Source organism: Fringilla coelebs (genome assembly GCF_963513975.1).
Source record: "Fringilla coelebs genome assembly, chromosome: 17".
Taxonomy (NCBI): Eukaryota; Metazoa; Chordata; class Aves; order Passeriformes; family Fringillidae; genus Fringilla; species Fringilla coelebs.
Window position 1 is genome coordinate 13,510,900 of NC_140043.1, and position 18,331 is coordinate 13,529,230.

Below are 18,331 nucleotides of genomic sequence, written 5' to 3' on the forward strand. Positions count from 1 at the left end.
ATACCTCTATAAAAAGAGAACAAAGCTGATCTAATTTCTTCACAGAGACACCTGGCATCCCTAAAGACACAGAGCTTGCAGTTGTTGAGAACAAAGCTAAAAGCACCACTCTGGTGTGGCAGGAGCTGCAGGTTTCCATCAGCAGCCTTGTGCATGTTTTCATTTTGGTTTTTTTGAGTACATACCACAGATCAGAAACAGCAAACCTTAGAGTCTGGATACACCATAAGGGATTTTATTTTACAGTATCAAAATACTCCATCCCTCTTTAAAATAATTTAGTTGTGGCCTTTAGGAGCTGTAATAACTTTGGAAATTTTTTCAGTAGCGGTCCATAATTATGTTAATCCTTCTAATGGCATCTCCTTGCCATGTTCCTGTATCATCCTCCAAGTTCTTAGAACCCTGGCAGTCACTGAAGATGACACATCCTGTGCAGGAGTCTCTGAGTTACAAGTAGAGTTTAATGAGTTCATCACTGACAGCTGAAGGAGTCAGCACACCGAGGTCTGTGAACAGCAGAGTGATCAGTGATGGGGAGGTGTAGTCAATCCAGGGGTGCTCCTCTGTTAGGTTCTGACCTGTTTTCAGAGTGTCTGCTTTGTACTGGAAGGAAACAGAGACCATTAGTTACTGCACAAATGCAGATTAAATCCTCTTGGGCAAGAGCAGTGCTACAGCCTCAAGCAGATGTCTGTGGTAAAACTGAAGGAAGTCAAGTGCACACACTGCTGCCACCTTGGCCTCAGCTCTTTTATCTTGTGTAAAAAGTACAATTTGTAATTCTGGAGTTTGTTGGTTTGACCATTTCTTACCCTCAGCTGCTCCTGTGCCCTAAAGGAACTGCTTTAGGAACAGAGTACCAGTATCAGGACAAATTGTGGCTGTTTGGTGCCTGACTGTACCATGGAGCAACCCCAAAATATACCACAGCAGAGAGATCCAGATAATCAGAGATGCTTAGAAGACAATTTTTCCCAGGCACACCAGTATGCACCTTAGCTGGGTAGGATGGAAATTGAGTTTCTCTCACCTTAAACCTGTCAGGGACGTCCTGCTGATTGAGAGGGAAGAGTCTGACAAACTTGAAACTTTCTGCTACCACATAAAATGGCTTATTCTGGGCTTTGGCACACACAGCAATTTGATTGGTGCCAATCTGTGGAGACAGATGGAAAACAACATTGCAGACTCAGTGCTTGCCTGAAAATATTGCCCAGCTTCCAACAATTAAGAGACATTTACTGGATAAAATCCAAATGGAAGAGACATTTCAAAAAGCATTAAATGCTTCAGAGAAACCAAACTTTAAAAGTCCAGAGTTTACAGAATGATGTAAGAAACTCACAATTACCTTGTTGATAATGCCTCCACTTTCAACTACACCTTCAGCACCAACTAACACCAGGTCCACTTTCTCCATAATGTAGCTGTAAAAAGGGGAGGAAAAATCCAAGCATTACTGGGTAATAGGACAAATGACTTGCTGAAGAGAACAGAAATGAGTAATTCAAACAATCTTGCCATTTTCTGCACTAGTTCCATCTACCTCTTGTAAGTCCACAGGCTGCTACACATCCTTGGAGTGAGATTTCATCTCCTTCCTTGCAGGAGTATTAAGTAGCCTTTTCTTCCCCAGCCATAGCTGATCCTGGCAAATGTGAAAAAGCTGGAAGAAGCTGAACTCTAACTAGGAATGTTCAGATTTATTGTAGTTGTTTCTTTTCTCATGTATTGGACTTGTTCTAAGCAGTGCTAATTTAGCAAAACACCTTAAGAAACCACAAAATGATCACACTTATGCAAATTAGGAAAAAAAGTGGCTTCTTTGTTTAGCACCTCAGTTCTTTTTTACAGATCTGTACAAGTTCTTAGGTCTGGTTCTTTCATTCCAACATGCAAAATCAAATGCTTGTGTTGTAGCTGACACATTCTAATTGTGCACCTAAAGCTGTAACTCGTTTGGCCTGCTGGATGACTTTGACAAACTAAGTAATATCTCTGGGGTTTGAACAAGCTGCTTACATCTAAGTTTATTCTGTCTTGCTGTCAAAATGAAATTGTGATGAAAAATATCAAAATTTATGATCAGACTTACCCGACTGCAGCATCCAGAATCACAGTCACGGGAATGTTCAGCTGCCTCAAGGCTTTTGCCATTTTTTGCCTATAAAAGAAAACATTTGGACCTTAACAATTATTTTTTTAAAGACAATAGTAGGAAAATACTGTCTGAAAGACTGAAGCCTGTGACTGCCCCCATTCCCGTGCTGGTAGAACAGAAAATGAGTTATTATATAGAAATGGAAGGAATTGTTACATGCTGTTAGTTGCATGTATTACCCAGTGTGCAGGGTTAACTCCTTCACTTAAACAGCAATATCTAGTCTGAAGGAATTATTTGGCATCTTTAAATGACATTGTTAGCTATATATTTTACTTTGCTATGATTAACATAATACTGATTATTTTAGCCTACTTCTTAAAGACAATTATAAAGCAGTTGTATCCCATCTCCCAAGGGAAAAATAGGCTGCCTGGCACTGACCAGGTTTTCCTCAAAGGTTCCTGTGAACCTTTGAGGAAAACCTAGATAACACTAAGTAGGATATCAAGTATGGAAAGTTAATTCCCAATATTTTTTTTATTTTTTTTCACTTGTCCAGAATAATGTGATATGAGTGACACTTGCCATTTAAAATGCCCCAACCAAGCCTAGCAGTTTTTCTTAGGGCAGGACAAGTCAGATGGTAGCTGTAACTTACCCTGTTAACCAAGATAAACCCCAAACTAATGAATACTTGCCCTGCTTCATCTGGCTGTGACTCAGTAACATAAACACTGAATCGCTTCTTGGACTCCACAGCTGCTTCCAACACCCTGAGGACCACCCTGGAATAGGCGTGTGTCAGTATTCTCTGCCAGGACAAAAAAATTCTCACATTATATTTGCTGAGCCTTGACTTTTGTAATGGCTAGCTATGCAGAACAAGGTTGTGCAGAAGCCCCCATCAGATTCCTCTCCCCTCCTGTTCCTCCCTCCCTGCCGGCAACAGCAGAAGCGAACAGCAGTGACCCTGCCCCGGCCTACTCACAGCACCATCTCTGATGAAAGGGTGACACAGCTTGGCGATTTTATTCCGAGAGAGAGACACTTTGGTCAGGAAGATCTCCCCGCGCTCGATCATGATTTCTTTGCACTTGGAGTAGTCCTGGCAAAGAGCGGGACGCCGGCTGAGCGGCTGCAGGGTCCCGCAGCAGCCGCAGCGGGGCCGAGCGGGCCGCCCTTACCGAGTACTCCAGCGAGGTGAGGCTGATGAAGCGCAGGAAGAGCTCCCCGCCGGAGGACACGGCCACCGAGGAGTCCACGCGCGACAGGGTGTCGATGGCGTCCCGCAGGCTGTTCCGCAGGCCCTGGATGGTCTCTCCTGAGGGGAGGCACAGACGCGTGGTCAGGGCCTCGCCCTGGCGACAGCCGGGGCTCCGCGGGGTCCGCGCCCCGCCGGGGGCACCCGGGCCCACCTCGGTCCTGCTTGAGGAATCCCAGCAGCGCTCGGATGGCGGCCACGGCCGAGGCGACATCGGGGTCGTCCCTCAGCTGCGCCCTGAACGTCTCGATCAAGTCTGAAAGGCAACGGGGAGCGTCAGGCCCGGCCATGCCCGGCCCGGGGGCTCCCGGGGCTGCCCCGCGCCCCCGTTACCGTCCGTGCCCATCGTCGCCCCCGTTACCGTCCGTGCTCATCGCCGCGCCGCGCCGCTCCGCCCGCCGCGCCGGGCCGTGGGGAGGGCCGGCCGGGGCGTGCCCGGATGCGGAGCGCCGGCCCGGGCGTCATCCGCGGGCGCCGCAGCCGCTGCTGCCCGGCCGGCGCGATGAGCGCGGGTGAGCGCGGCCGGGGCGGCCCGGCGGGGTCTGGGGGTGCTCCGCACGGGTTTGGGGGTTCCGCGGCGGGGCTCGGGCTCCGTGTGGGGAAGCAGAGGCCGAGAGCGGGGCTGCGGGGCTTTACCGCTCTGCTCGGGGCCCCGAGTGACGCCGCTGTGCGCTCCCTTTGCAGATGATGAGCTGAGCCTGCTGATCATCGTCCTCGACACCAACCCGATCTGGTGGGGGAAGAGGGCCCTGGGAGAGGCTGAGGTACGGCCTTTGGGCCCTGGCACTGCTGATGGCCGTTTCTGGGGGAAACGGTATCATTTTCTTTGACTTCTGAACTGTGCTAATGTTGTCTGCTAAAGCAGGTATAATGAGTATCGTAATACTTTTTGAAATAGCTATGCCGCGTTCTGTATTCATTCGAGCTTTTTTGACAGCAAAAGCTTTTTCTGCATCTTCAAATTTAGGTTTTTAAACTGCAGTCATTTCACAGATCACTTCTGAATTGCTTCTCTGTAAATGTTATTGTGCTACATCTGCTCTGTTCTTTTTCCCAGCAGTTCACCCTGTCGAAATGCATCGATGCAGTGATGGTGCTGGGGAACTCTCACCTGCTCATGAATCGCACCAACAAACTCGCTGTAATAGCAAGTCACACTCAGGGAAGGTAGAGCTGCTTCTGAACATTGTGAAGGTTTTCAGTTTCCTGTATCTGTCTCCTGATTTTCTTGTTTGATGGCAAGAAACCTAGTTAAAAGTGTGTAATATATCATTGTCTTAGAAAAAGAAATTAGCTGAAACTAAGTAGGAAAGACTCTTAATGACTTACAAAGCAACAAAAAGACTTAGAAGGGAGGCTTAAATAGATTTAAAAATACATAGAGAGAGAATGGTAGATATGTGTGGAGCGGAGCAATGCAAATGGCAGAAGTTCCCTGTTTAGGGGATATTTTTACCCCCAGATATTTGTGAATCTCAGGATCTATGCCCAAGTGCAGCCAAAGAGTTTTGTAAGATCTCTTAAGAGATGTCTCAAAAGGAGGGAGATGAATGTGGGTTTTACTCCAGTTTAAGGTCTCCTACCTTACATAGCCTCATTAATGCCTAAAGTATTAAAAGGATTTTAAACTTCAGAGTATTGTTATCTGCAGCGGATTAATTTATAGCAGTTTTTCTACATGAATCCTTTGTTTTCCCTCTGTTTCAGCCGTTTCCTGTACCCTGGGAAGCGTTGGGCTGCTGCAGATCCCTTTGGAGAGGGAGGCCCTTCCATGGAATCTAACTGCTCTGGGAGCAAGGATGGAAAATATGAATTATTAACAGCAATCAATGATGCAATTGCAGAAGAGATTAAAGACCTCATGACAAAGAGTAAGGAGAAGAAAATTCTAGGCTTAATATGCAGGATTGGAAAACACACTTGGATTGTCAAGGAGTTACAGAAATGTCCTCTATTTTCAGCATATGAATTTTAATATGCTTAAACTAGATGAATTTATTATGTTTGACACTTCAGGCCTCTGCATTAGTATTATTTGCCAGAGATAAAAATGTGTAGTATTTTTTGTTGTTGGGTTCAATAGCTGTTTTTATATATAAAAGTCACTTTTGCTCTTTTTCTTGTATTGCAGCTGACATGAAGGGCCAGCAAACAGAAACCCTGTTAGCAGGATCACTTGCTAAAGCACTTTGTTGTATCCTTTTTATTGCAGAATCTTCAAAGCCTTTATATGTTAAGATTGCTTCTTATAATACTAACTTTTACTATTCTTGTTTTGTTATTTTAATTAAAACTGAAACGTTTGCCTGATAACTGTGGCTTGTGCTTGTCAAAATGTGTATTGCCCAAGATGGTGAATGTGTGGTGGGGATCATAGAGTTATTTCCAAGAAGGGAATGTAGATTCCTTAATTGCAACTAATGTAGACATCAACAAGATGGGCAAAGACCTAAAAGGTAACACCTCTTTTCCTGTTTTCAACACAGAGAAAATATTTTAACCTGAATAAAAGGTATAAATGCACATGCACACACAAACAAATATACATGTTTGGACACACCCCCATTTCCAAAATTGGCACTAATAGGTAGAGGATTATTTTGATCATTTGAAGTTGCTTACATTAAAAAAAAACTGTAACTGGAATTTCTGTGGAATAACTGGAGGTTGAGAGGAATTAGTCCATAGATAATTGTCACTGGGACTGGAAATAGTTTCATATAGATATTCTATCTGATCTGTTAGATCTAACATCCAGTATATTCTGACATGTCATATACTACAGAACTAAAGGGATGATACAAACAGGGTGCTGATGCATTTCTCTTTCTTTTTAATACTTAGCCAATCAAGAAATTAAATCAAGGATTCTGGTAAGAACTTTTGCTGTCACAGTTTTCTTTTAGTCTTGAAATCCAGTGATATATGTAGGCTAACCAAGTCTGAGTTTTTGTTTAGGTCATAAAAGCTGCAGAAGACAGCGCACTGCAATACATGAATTTCATGAATGTGATCTTCGCAGCACAGAAACAGGTGAAGCTGGCCTTTTTTCCATTTATATTATATTTTATTTCTGTGTCAAGATAACACAAATGTTACTTTCTCTTATGATTACATAATTTATAGTGCATTTATCGTGGAAACAAGTCATGACAGTAACACTGACAGGGCTGTGTGGGTTTTGGCTAAATTTGTTTTTCATGCACGTCATCTCTTGCAGAGTATTTTGATTGATGCCTGTGTCTTGGACTCTGATTCAGGTCTTCTACAACAGGTACAGACTTGCTATTCTTATTTGCCATTTATATTAACTCATAACTACTTGATTTTTGACAGTTCAACATGTTCTTCAGCTCTTTCCTTTAATCAAGAGTGGGTGTGGAAATAGGTTCAGTGGATCTGACGGTTCTGTCATGCAGGCCTTGTGCAGTACATGGATATTCTGAATGCCCTGTTAATGTCATCAAACAACAATCTGATTGTGGTCTCTGCTTTGCAGGCCTGTGATATCACAGGTGGCATATATTTGAAAGTGCCCCACATGCCATCCCTTCTGCAGTATTTGTTGGTAAGTCACTTAAAAAACACTTCAGTGTTTTTCGTGTGTCAGATATGAAATACTCATTTCACTGACCTGATAATACAGGAATACCAACCCAATTCACAAAACACTTTTCTCTATCCCTGCAGTGGGTTTTTCTCCCTGATCAAGAGCAGAGATCACAGCTCGTCCTTCCACCTCCTGTTCACGTTGACTACAGAGCTGCCTGCTTCTGTCATCGCAACCTCATTGAGATTGGCTACGTGTGCTCCGTCTGCTTGTCAAGTAAGTTTATAAATATTTAACAGTCTGATTTCTTACATTCCCATGACCTGTTTTAGTGAAAGCCAATTCTTTGATTTTTCAGTATTCTGCAACTTCAGTCCTATCTGCAGTACCTGCGAGTAAGTGTTTATTCTTTGTATTTCAAGGGTGGGTGTGGGAATATGTTCAGTGTATCTGACAGTTGCTTTTTCATATTTTTTTTCCAGGACTGCTTTCAAAATATCATTGCCACCTGTCATGAAAGCGAAGAAGAAGAAATTAAAGGTAGCTGCGTAGCAACATGATGTAAATACATCATTACCTCCTCCAGAATTCCATGAAATGGAGCCTACTTGAGAAACTGATGGCACTTTTTATTGGATATGAAAGAGAACTGTATGCAGTGCTATTACTTGTTTCTTAGGGGATAAATATTTAAAATGTATGTTTTGTATGCAGCCTGCTAAGTAACAAATCACTGTATTACCATGTAATCTGTGCTGTTCTAAATACCAATTCTTCACTGTAAGAGGAAGCAGAAGTGGCATCCTGGTGAAAGGACACAGCCTGTGAATTTGAGAATCTTCTGTCCACTGCAAAGTCACACACCTACGAGTTATTTTCAAAGTCAAGAAAGCTTCAATTCTTTCTGTATGTTGGTGTAAAGTTAAGAATGACCATTTCTAGTAGGATCAGAATCATAGCACTGTGTTGTTCAGGGGCTTCAGCTTCTTACTAGTAATATGAGCCATCATTTTCAAGATGGTTTGTGAGCCACTTGGAAAAAAAAAATGGTGCTAATTGCCCTGCATGTGCACTCACATGTATTCATATATTCATATTCCTGTGACTGTACTGTCCTGGTGGTATTTCTTTCTCAATTTTATATCTCTTCATTTGTGAATGAAAAGGCCTCCCTTTGTTTAAAATTAGCATCAATAAATGCAGACTAGCTGGTTAGTCTTCAAGGTTTTATTTTGAAACTGGAAAACAAGAAATGTAGTTGTAATCTGGTAACAGGCACAGTTCTTATTTTTAGTATGTGGGTTTCCATCTGACACGTGACAAGAACAAAGACTTTTGGATTGATGTCTTTTATGGCAGGAAAGTCTGCTGTGTACTTCTGAATGTGGCTTTCATTTAAAGAAACAAACCGTATCTCCTAAAGAGAACTATATAATTTGGTAGTTGAACCTTTCTCCTGAAAAGAATAGACAGGATTTTTTTTCCACATAGAAAACGAGTTATTTTTTCCTTCCCAATGTGTATACAGGAATTTGTCAGGTCTTGATATTCACATCAGGTTTTGTCTCTGTAACAGCTGCAGTGCCAGTTTTTTCTGGGCTTGCCAACTGGACAAGGCGAGCTTTTTTTCATTGACAAAAGCCATTTTGTGTGAAGGCTGTATGTATAATTTACATTGTATAAAACTTTTGTAATAAAGACTGTCTCTTTTTCAAATGTGGTCAGATATTGCTTTGATATTTAAGGGTGAGCTACATGATTTTCCTGGAGTTTTGTTGAGTCATACTAGCAAACAAAGGGATTCGTGTTTATTTCTTACAAGTTACATACTTATTAATTAGTACTCTAATGCCTATTGGTTAATGATTCTCTCACTTCTCATTTTAATTAGTCCACATGCTCAGTTTCTCTCTTGGGTCACTGGTCTCCTACCAGAATTACCTTTTACCTGCTTGGGTCTGATTTCAGCACAATTACTGAGCTGTTTTTATTAGTTTCTTCCTTAACTGGGAAGAAGTCCTAGTGACCATAAATTCTATCTTCTTTCGTGTTCATAATCAATACAACCTCCCTCTTCCCAAACCATACCCCGGGTCAGAGAGCCCTAATTTTTTTTTTTCCCTCACACACTTAGAGCTTCTTAGCGTTGTTAGCTCTATTAATTTGTCACCGGCCCGGGGTCTGGAGCTGCCCCGCCGCCACCATCGCTCCCCGGCCGGCGTTCCCGTGAGGCGGCCCCGTTCCCGCCCTCCGCGCGAGGCGGCCCCGATTCCCGCCCCTCCCGTGAGGCGGCCCCGTTCCCGCCCTCTCCGTGAGGCGGCCCCGTTCCCGCCCCTCCCGTGAGGCGGCCCCGTTCCCGCCCTTCCCGTGAGGCGGCTCCGTTCCCGCACTCCCTGTGAGACGGCCCCGTTCCCGCCCCTCCCGTGAGGCGGCCCCGTTCCCGCCCTCCCCGTGAGGCGGCCCCGATTCCCGCCCTCCCCGTGAGGCGGCCCCGTTCCCGCCCCTCCCGTGAGGCGGCCCCGTTCCCGCCCCTCCCGTGAGGCGGCCCCGTTCCCGCCCTCCGCGTTGCCATGGCGCCGCGCTGGCGCTGCAAGATGGTGGCCTGGCGGCCGCCGTAGCGCTATGGGGGTCGTCGGCTTCGGGGCTCTCTTGGTGCTTCTGCTGCTGCGGGCGGCTCCCTGCCCCGCGCAGCTGGCCGGGGACAGCGGTGGGTCAGGGCAGTGAATGGCGGCCTCTGGGGGAGAGGGACGGGCGGGGTGTGGGGATGGCGGTCGGCCCGCGGCGGGATCTGCCCGGGTGGGCGTGAGGGGAGGCGGCGCCGACCCCGCGGGTTCCCCTCAGGAGCGCGGCCTTGCTCGCTCCTTCCAAACCCGAAACGTGCCCTCCGTGGAACTTCTGCCGCTGCTCAGCACAGAAAGGGCGGATGGAGCAGTTTATGTCGGACATTTCAGCATTGGCAAAGTCTAGAACGAAAAATCCAGTGAAACTCCCAACTCCGAACCCTAAACTTGGCACTGCATCCACATGCAGAACGCAGGAGCCCGCAGCTCCTGGATCGCAGGACATCCCTCGCACAATTCATGGCCCCAAGAAATTAAAAAGTGTAAGCTGAAGTCAGCAAGAAATGCTAAATATGGTGTTGCCTGAGCTGTGTAGTATCTGCGTGGGCTGCAAGTGCTATGATGTTATTTTACTGCCTGGTTACTGGACACCTTCACACATGTAAACTTGTGGCATAGAAAACTACACCCACTCCTCCAGCACTTGGCAAGAATGGAAATACATCCCTGTACTAGGCATTACATGGTATTTTTCTTCTGTTTGTGACAATTTAAAGTCTGAGAGTGTAAGAATATAGTCCAAGCACAAGATCTGTATGTCTTACAGATGTTACCTCTTTCAGTCAACTTATTTCTTTGTCTTTTTTTCTTTTTTTTAGTCTTTCAGCCTTCGTTTATTCATATGTCAGGGCCCAGAGTCAATTCATTTTTTCTTGGCAATTCTTCAGGAGTTAATTTTTCTATAATTTTAAGTCCTAGAGATGCAGAGACAGGTAAGAACACTTCAACCCCCTTTCCCTATGGAAATAAATACGTTTGAATTGTTAATATTTTTGGACACAAAAATTTCTAGAAAAATGGTAATGCATGTCATTTAGTGTCTTAATAGTTACAGAAACAGGAATTTCAGACATTCCTGTGATTAATCCCTTAGTTCTCAGTTGTTTCTGTGTGAGCTGGGCCTGAGGGTGTACCTGAAGGCACAAGAGGAGTTTAAATGTACTTCTGATTTCCCAGTTCTTTCTAAATGACCTTTAAAATTTTATTTTGTTATAGGAAAATTGCAACTTACAAATTGCAGTGGAAGTAAAAGAGCTGGAGATTGGAATTTGGATGTAACTCCTGGTGTGGTATGTAAAATACTGATTCTTCTGTTATTCCACTTCATTGCAGCTTCTCTCTCAGAAGCTGATGAATGGAATAGACAAGAGCAATTTAATACAAGCTATCAGAGCTGCCAAACTTTATTTTGTGTTTTTCCAGAACACTTCCAAGGTGACTGTAAGCCTCAGCAGAACTCTGGAGCTGTGTTTGCCCAATGCCACCGAGTGCTGCCCCTCACCACTGTGCATGGTGGAAACCCTCCAGGTTTTAGCCTGCCGTGGGTCAGTGATGCTGGCACAGCTCCTGATTCAAGCTGAAATATTTGCCAACTCCTCCTTTGCAGGAAATGTGTCAGGTAAGTGCTAAAGAAGAAATGGCATTTTGGCTGTTCTTTTCCTCTCCGTATGGAAAAATTGGATTTGGGCAGCAATAAGAGATACTGAGCAATCAATGGAATTAAAAAAAGGTTTCTACCAGAATAAACTGCAGTTTGCATGGTCTTTTTGGATTTCAGTCCACTTAATCTGATTTTCTCTCCTATTTCTGTTCCAGAAAATGCAACTATCATCCCAAACCAGGCATTTAAGCCCTTGGGCTCTTGTCCTTGTAACTTAACAGCTGGAGCTTGTGATGTTCGTTGTTGCTGTGATCTGGTACTTATTTCTTATTAAAATTTTATTAAGTGTTTTCAAAGCTTCTAGACTCTCTTGTCTGTGGGGGGAGAGAGGTACTGAATGCTTCAGACTAGATGGGCCAGAGGGGGTGTTTGGATATTCCAGTATTTCTGAAAGTAAATATGTTCTCTCTACAAAGTTGCTTGATTTACCTGTAAATTTGGCTTTTTATTGCCATAAGTGTTGCAATTACCTTGCTAAAGAGTGACCATTCTTCTCCCTTTCAGGAGTGTACACCAGACTTGCAGCAGTTATTCAGTGGATCATGTTTCCCTGGAGTGTTTGGTGGGGATGTAAACCCACCTTATGATCAGCTGTGCTCTTCCCAGTCAATGGAATATAGACCTGAGTGGTTTCCCTTCCTTTGTGTACAGTCTTCTCTTGACAACACACCATTTCTTGGTTATTTTTATCATGGCTCTATGTAAGTTTTAAGAAAATTTATTTTCTCATCACACTCTCATCACACTCATTATGCAACCAAAAATATAACCTTTATATGTCTTTATAATGAAAGTTACTTTGAAATTGGGGTTTTAGGGTGTAAACCTTAAATGCAAGTGGAGAAATGTCATTGCTAGTATAAAAGAACAGGGGACATGAAAGCAAACCTGTAATTATTTGTGTGAGTATAGAGTAAAGCACTGTTTAATTTTTAAACTTGTTCGCAGTTCTACACCCAAAGTTCCTTCATTTAAGATCCCTCTACAAACTTCTCCTGGGAAACCTTTCACTGGTTACAGAGAAGGAGATCCAATTATAACAGAAGAAGATGAGTATTTTACTGTTCCCCAGGTAATCCTTATGAGCTTTTGATTCCTCTTGGTTTGTTCGGAACTCCCTGTATCACTCTCCTTATGGCTTTGCATCCAATTTCAGCAACTTGATGTTGGGAAGTGGTGGGGTGTATCTGTCACAAAAAACTCTCAACTAAACAAACAAAAAACCCAAAACAAAACCACAAAGCCGTTATTAAAAGTAAACATTATCCTTCTTCATCCCCTTGCCCATCCCTGCAAAAGGTAATGCATTTTGGAGACACTTGTTGGTTATAATTACTTTCACAAATGAAGATGAAGTCATGGTGTACATTGAAACTACTTTTAAAGCTGTGCTTTTAAAATGTTAACCTCTCTTTTGCCAGAGGCTGAGGTGTTTTTATAACATTAGATAGCTTGCTTGTCAAAGTGTTATATGTGCCTGTAATGCACATGTAGGGCATTTTACTAACAATCTTCAAATGAAAAGCAAAGGGGTAGAAAATCCTCATTTCTGTGAACCCCCTGCAGCAATCCATGGCTGGACAGTGTGTTGGGAATGCTCCTGTGGCCTATCTCCTCAACTTTGATGTCAAATGCCTGACCACTTTGGAGTCTTACAAGGAAGGCCTGCCCCATGATGTGAGGATAAACAGTGGCACTGCAGGTATGCTGCAGAAATCCAAGCAGGAATGTGTTTTATTGTTTCTCTGAGCTGCTGGAACGGAACAAACCCGAGGGCTGTTGGCACAGTGGCTAAATGTAACATGTGTGTTATCTGGTGGCCGTAGTTCAGCATTTGGGGATGTTCTGTTCCTGGTTCTCATGACCTTCTAGCAAGTGTCCCACTGTTTCCCAAGATTTAGGAGGAAGAAATAACAGGATGGGCCTTTGTGTTCCATTTACCTGTTCCTGGTGACTCATTTTCAGACGGTTGCAGAGCACTTTTTCTGTCAGGAGGGTGCAGCATCAGCCTTTTACACTTAGTGAGAAGTGGTTACTCTCTGCATTACAAAAGCCTGTACTTATGGAGAGTAATTTTGGAGTTTGAGATAATATGATTACCAGCATGAACATATTTTATTTTATGCTCCATAATTGTCTAATTTTGTTAGTCTATATTACCTCTGTAAGACCCACAGTTAATTAGCTCTGCTTTCAAAACACATAACCAGTCTGGGTCTTTACCAAAATTAATTTTCTAAATAATTTCCTACTCAGTTTTCATAACAAGGATTGCACCTTGGAAGTGAAAACAGAAGCCTTTGTTTGTTTTTTGTTCTCAGACTTCATCCAGCAAAATGTTGTCTATGGAGACATCACTGACAGGGGCAAATTCATCACTGAGAGTGGTAGGTCTCTTCCATTTAATTAATGTTTCTTACTTAACCTGGATTGTATACAAAATAGATTATTTTGATGTCTGAAATGTTTACCTGTTGCAATTCTTAGGAGGAATTTTTGTATGTTATATAAGACTGAAAAATAAACTGGCTTCCTGCAAAGCAGCAAATATTTAATTTACTCCATCACACTTGGTCAGGAAATCAGGTTCCTTACCTTGCATCCATGGGGGATTGTACCATTGCACATTGAAACAGTAAAATAAATTATCAAAAAGATGAATGTTGTAATTTCTAGAATTTTTCCAAGGTTTTAATGTGTTGTTTCTCAGCTGCAGTAGCAGAGCTGTCTAATTAGAATGCTTTTCATTATGACCTTTTCTCTTTTTCCTTCTGGCAGAAAATCTTCTTGCTCCTGAGGTTCTGTGTCAAAATGTAACTTTTGCAGAACATTATAAATTCATTTGGAAAGACAAGAACATTGAGCAAGTAAATGTCACTCTCTTCCTTGGAAGCTTATGTGATGGAGGTATCATGACATTTCTTTTATGATTTTTGATTTATTTCTTTATCTTCTGTATGGAAATTCTGTGATAGAATCTCTTATTTACTAATTCCTCTTAAATATAATTTCCCTCAGACTCTAGAAAGAAAATTATGGGGCTGATTTCCATTAATTTGTGTTGATTTGAATCTTCTGTCACTAATGAAAAACAGAAGTTTGTGCCCTACATAGAACATACATTTTGCTAATTTACTTATTTAAAAGTCATACTTTTTTCTTTCACCAGAAATCCTGACACAAAGATTCACAGTTGAATTTCTAAGTTTAAACAGTACTCATGGAGAGGAACTGTTTGAGAATCCAGGTATTAATACTTCATTTTGCCTATTGAAAGTAAAAAAAAATCGTACTGTACAGATTCTTATCAGTGATTACATTTTATATTTCTGTTTTTAGGGTATCAAGTTGGAAAACCAGTGAAAGCTGCAAATCTGAATGCTTCTGATCCTCGTGGAAGCCTAAACATTTGGCAGCCAGGTATTGGCTTGTGAGGTTACAACTTCAATTGTAGTTAATGCTAAAATTTTGGAGCTTTATTTGGTTTTTGGATTTTAGTTAAAAATCTCTGCCAGATTTTGCTTTTCTTTCCTAAGCTTTCAAAGTTCAGTGAGAAAACCTTTAATGCTTTCTTGGAAAATTGAATGATTTGTATCTGTTTTTGAACTCTACCACGCTGAGTTTGCATTCTAATGTTTGATGTTTTGCACAAAATTGATAGCTGGAGATCCAAAGGTGGATAATAGGAAAGCTCAAGTGAGATGTTTTTATTTCACAGCTGGCAGAGGTTTATGTGCATCAGCAACTGACAGACCAGTTCTATTTGGAGTAGACTCATACTCTGGGTGTATTCTAGAAGTTGATATTAATGAAGATTGCAGCCTTTTAAGGTGAGCTACACAAGCTGAATTGTTTATCTCTGCTTCATCCCTCTTGATTGTTATCTGACTGTCTACAAGTGCCTCTGACTGTATCAGTACTGGTACATTGTTTTTAAATATTCATGCATGTGTTTCAGCTTTCTGTGGTTATAATCTCACTTCTGTTTTTGATGGGAAATAATAATAACGGTTTCACTCTTTACTCAAATGAGAATTGTGTTGGCTGCAATACTTTTCCATTTCTTCCCTTCAATAGTTCAAGTTTATTTTTGTTGTGTGATAGCATCTTTCAGACGAAACTGACCTCAGGATACTGTAATATTGCAACCCAGAGTGATAAGACAGTACAGATTTACATTCTGTGTGATGTTACATTCTTACTTTGCAGAGGAAATGTGACTGAGAAGTTGAATGCGTTAATACAAGCCACTCACATTGGAAAGAGGGACAATTCCAGTTACAGTGATCTAAATGACTGGGTGGAAATTATACGTAAGTGAGGCTTGTGTTTTCTTTGTAGTCTAAATATGCCCATACAGTAAATAAAGCATGTCAAAATAAATCCAAATTGTAATTTCAAATATCTAAAGCTAGTGATATGTGTCTGCATCCATCCATCCATCCATATATGTATACACACAGGCACATAATTCAGTACGTCTGTGGATGCTGCATATTTTACTACCAGCCCCTACACATATGACTTGGTATTTATCCATTAATAAATTACTCCTTTAGGTGTTTTTTATAGAAGGAAACATTTTAATGTGTTCCTGTGTGACAGTTACCAGCATTTCACTGGGCTATGAGAATAATCTAATTATGGAATATATAATTTTATAATATTTACATTTAAATCCCTCTGTTCTCCTTCATAGGTCTTGATCCCTTTAGTTCTAATGTGAGCACTGGAGGTTTAAAAGGCATTTGTCCAGATATTCCTGCAAACCTGAACATTCGCATCATGTTTGCTAAGGTGGGAGCAGTGCGAGGGATTCCCCAGCAGGAAATTCTTGCTGTGCAGATCAGGTAAAGTGAGTTGTGTCTCTGGCTACCTGACAAATAAATGCTTCATTTTGAGCCTTGCTTACCTAACACATCCCAAATTAATTTTACAGACAAAAAGGGTGGGTTTTGTTGCTGGTTTTTTACATGCCTTTCACTTTGCAACCCAAATTCCTTTGATCACAACCAGGTTAGCCTTTCTCCCTCTGACATGAAAATTAAAGAAAAAATTAATGATTGAAAGCAGATAATCCCTATACTTCACTGAAATATTAAATAAAAGACATGATGCTGTCAGCAGCAAGCATACACAGGGCATCCCATCAGGAGTCACGTGGTGGAAGCAACAAGATTGTCCTTTGTTCTGGCTTACCCCATTGCCGAGCTCTTAGGAGCTGAGCTGAATGCTTTATTCCTGAAACAGGGAATTTTCACTCTGCAAACACTTCCTGCCCTCCACCAAGTCAATCCCTATCAAATAAGTGGGATTCTGTTCTATCTCATTTCCAGACTCTGCAAGTTCTCCTCTTGTACGATGTGGAAAATCCAGGGATTATCAACTTCCTCATGAATACTGTGTGTTTTGTCCTTTCCTGCTTGTGTTTAGGGTCTAAACTTCCATTTCTAGCCCTCAAGCAATAGTTATGCTTTTTGTTACAGTTACTCAACAGTCTTATGGCAGTTCCAGTGTGGACTTGGCTGCAGAAACACCCTCAGCTTTCTTCCTGTCACAGCTTCTGTTCAATTCATTGAAGTCCCAGCTCAGCCACCCCTTCCAGTGACCAGGTAATTTTGGTAAAAACATTGATAACCTCCCATTATGTTCAGCAGATGTAACATGAATTACATTGACCAAAAGGTTCCTTTTTTCCAGGTATCAGAAGATTTATGCAGAGTTTGACTGCAATCAAAATGAGGTGTGCTGGCCACAACTCCTTTATCCACTGACACGCTTTTACACAGGTAAAATGACAAACAGTGTGGGATGCCACAAAACATGAAAGGCCGTATTTCTTTGAAACATAATTAGATGTGGGGAGCTGTCTGGAGGAATGCTTTTGCATACACTTTTATCTGTATCTCTGGGTTGTTGTATAAACTAAAATTTAGCTTTCACATGCTTACATTTTTTTTGTTGTTTTTTTTTTTTTTTTTTTCAGGAGAACCATATTCCCAGTGTCTTGCTAAAGGCCTGCTTCTGGCATTTCTTGTTTTACTTGCAACAGTTATGAACAACCCTTGGTTTTCTAAATTATGGAGCAGATAGGTAAAAATTGTGGAGAAACACTCTTGGATTTTGTAGACAATTTATGAAAACACTTAAAGATACATAAAATCAGTACTTCCACAGCATACAGAAAATGGCTGTTACTTAAAACAAAAAGTAATAAATTATTTTTAAGCTCTAGACTCTGTGTTTGGAGTAGCAAAGTGCAGAGTTGACTTCAAGAAGGTGGCGAGTCCAGCCCAGAGGCTGCAGCGGGTTTGGGATTGTCCTCATGGATGGACCATTGTCCTCTCAAGCCAGTTCTCCTAAAACTTCACAGTAAACCCCTTGTGCCCACCTATTTTTCGAGCAGTGGGCAGACGTCTCACCCTTCTGAGAAGTCATAGCCCTTCAGCTGTTTTCATGTTTTGATCTGAAATTCTCATTTCCAGTTAATGCTTTGCATTGGCAACCTGCTGTATCTGTGTGCAGGGCACAGAAAACATCTACTTATTGTCCTTAGCTGATGAAACTTAACATTGGGGATTTTCTTGTGATTTGGATGGGCCACAAAGTTGAGGACTGGAGCAGTTCTGCTATGATACAGGCTACAGTTGGGGATGTTCAGTCTGGAGAAAAGGTTGTGTGGAGACCTCATAGCAACCTTCCAGTATCTGAAGGGGCCTACAGGGCTCCAGACAGAGACTCTTCATCAAGAAATATATAAAACAGGACAAGGAGTAATGGGTACAAATTGAAAGAAGGGAAATTGAGGTTAGATATTCGGAAGACATTTTTACTGTGGGGGTAGTGAGTTGCCCAGTGAGGCTGTGGATGCCCAAAGCCTGGCAGTGTTCAAAGTGGAGCAACCTTATCTGGTGCGAGGTGCCCCTGCCTACGGCAGGAAGGGCTGGGACTGGGAAATATTAATTAAGATCCATTCCAAGCCCACATGGCGTGGCTCTGGAGGAATGCTGCTGTGCAGGGCCAGGACTTGGGCTCGATGTTGCTTCTTGTCCCTTCCGGCTCAGCATTTTCTGTCATTCCATGATGTTCTCTCAGTCTGCATTTCCCCTCTCACACAGCAGCGGCCAGCACG

The 18,331-nt window shown here is 42.3% G+C and overlaps 3 protein-coding genes across 6 annotated transcripts; 2 read left to right on the plus strand and 1 right to left on the minus strand.

Moving 5' to 3' along the window:
* Positions 1–213: 213 nt before the first annotated feature.
* On the minus strand, positions 214–3,794 carry EIF2B1 (eukaryotic translation initiation factor 2B subunit alpha). Of its 2 annotated transcripts, none has more exons than XM_084217587.1 (9): positions 3,730–3,794; positions 3,523–3,624; positions 3,292–3,428; positions 3,096–3,212; positions 2,806–2,918; positions 2,099–2,167; positions 1,355–1,430; positions 1,034–1,159; positions 214–606 (listed from the first exon to the last, which is right to left on the minus strand). In XM_084217587.1, the coding sequence occupies exons 1-9, from the start codon at positions 3,740–3,742 to the stop codon at positions 451–453; spliced, it is 909 nt and encodes a 302-aa protein (XP_084073713.1). In that variant the 5' UTR covers positions 3,743–3,794; the 3' UTR covers positions 214–450. The 2 variants fall into 2 exon arrangements, with proteins under 2 accessions (XP_084073713.1, XP_084073714.1); XM_084217588.1 differs by having other exon boundaries at positions 3,702–3,786.
* A 46-nt stretch (positions 3,795–3,840) lies between these two features.
* On the plus strand, positions 3,841–8,626 carry GTF2H3 (general transcription factor IIH subunit 3). Of its 2 annotated transcripts, none has more exons than XM_084217586.1 (13): positions 3,841–3,880; positions 4,053–4,132; positions 4,429–4,535; positions 5,076–5,239; positions 5,500–5,562; positions 5,795–5,824; positions 6,213–6,241; positions 6,327–6,401; positions 6,589–6,642; positions 6,868–6,936; positions 7,059–7,194; positions 7,277–7,313; positions 7,401–8,626. In XM_084217586.1, the coding sequence occupies exons 1-13, from the start codon at positions 3,871–3,873 to the stop codon at positions 7,468–7,470; spliced, it is 924 nt and encodes a 307-aa protein (XP_084073712.1). In that variant the 5' UTR covers positions 3,841–3,870; the 3' UTR covers positions 7,471–8,626. The 2 variants fall into 2 exon arrangements, with proteins under 2 accessions (XP_084073712.1, XP_084073711.1); XM_084217585.1 differs by having other exon boundaries at positions 3,847–3,880; positions 4,426–4,535.
* An 867-nt stretch (positions 8,627–9,493) lies between these two features.
* TCTN2 (tectonic family member 2) lies at positions 9,494–17,420 on the plus strand. 2 transcript variants are annotated; one of them, XM_084217426.1, is made up of 18 exons: positions 9,494–9,625; positions 10,358–10,471; positions 10,755–10,828; positions 10,962–11,157; positions 11,355–11,455; positions 11,704–11,900; positions 12,148–12,271; positions 12,766–12,901; positions 13,521–13,586; positions 13,978–14,106; positions 14,369–14,446; positions 14,539–14,619; positions 14,918–15,029; positions 15,409–15,512; positions 15,899–16,049; positions 16,686–16,811; positions 16,900–16,988; positions 17,186–17,420. In XM_084217426.1, exons 1-18 carry the CDS (start codon positions 9,541–9,543, stop codon positions 17,290–17,292), a joined length of 2,070 nt encoding a protein of 689 aa, XP_084073552.1. In that variant the 5' UTR covers positions 9,494–9,540; the 3' UTR covers positions 17,293–17,420. The 2 variants fall into 2 exon arrangements, with proteins under 2 accessions (XP_084073552.1, XP_084073553.1); XM_084217427.1 differs by lacking the exon at positions 10,358–10,471 and having other exon boundaries at positions 9,514–9,625.
* Positions 17,421–18,331: the final 911 nt, after the last annotated feature.

Excerpts from the sequence above, each read along its gene's own strand:
- EIF2B1 (XM_084217587.1), bottom strand. Across the intron at positions 3,429-3,522 it reads ATTCCTCAAGCAGGACCGAG|GAGAGACCATCCAGGGCCTG; the intron begins GTGGGCCCGGGT and ends GCCTCCCCTCAG. Across the intron at positions 1,160-1,354 it reads GTGGAGGCATTATCAACAAG|ATTGGCACCAATCAAATTGC; the intron begins GTAATTGTGAGT and ends CTGTCTCCACAG.
- GTF2H3 (XM_084217585.1), top strand. Across the intron at positions 5,240-5,499 it reads TAAAGACCTCATGACAAAGA|CTGACATGAAGGGCCAGCAA; the intron begins GTAAGGAGAAGA and ends CTTGTATTGCAG. Across the intron at positions 5,825-6,212 it reads GATGGGCAAAGACCTAAAAG|CCAATCAAGAAATTAAATCA; the intron begins GTAACACCTCTT and ends TTTAATACTTAG.
- TCTN2 (XM_084217426.1), top strand. The coding sequence starts at position 9,541 with ATGGGGGTCGTCGGCTTCGGGGCTCTCTTGGTGCTTCTGCTGCTGCGG. Across the intron at positions 11,158-11,354 it reads CTTTGCAGGAAATGTGTCAG|AAAATGCAACTATCATCCCA; the intron begins GTAAGTGCTAAA and ends TTTCTGTTCCAG. Across the intron at positions 14,107-14,368 it reads TGGAAGCTTATGTGATGGAG|AAATCCTGACACAAAGATTC; the intron begins GTATCATGACAT and ends TTCTTTCACCAG.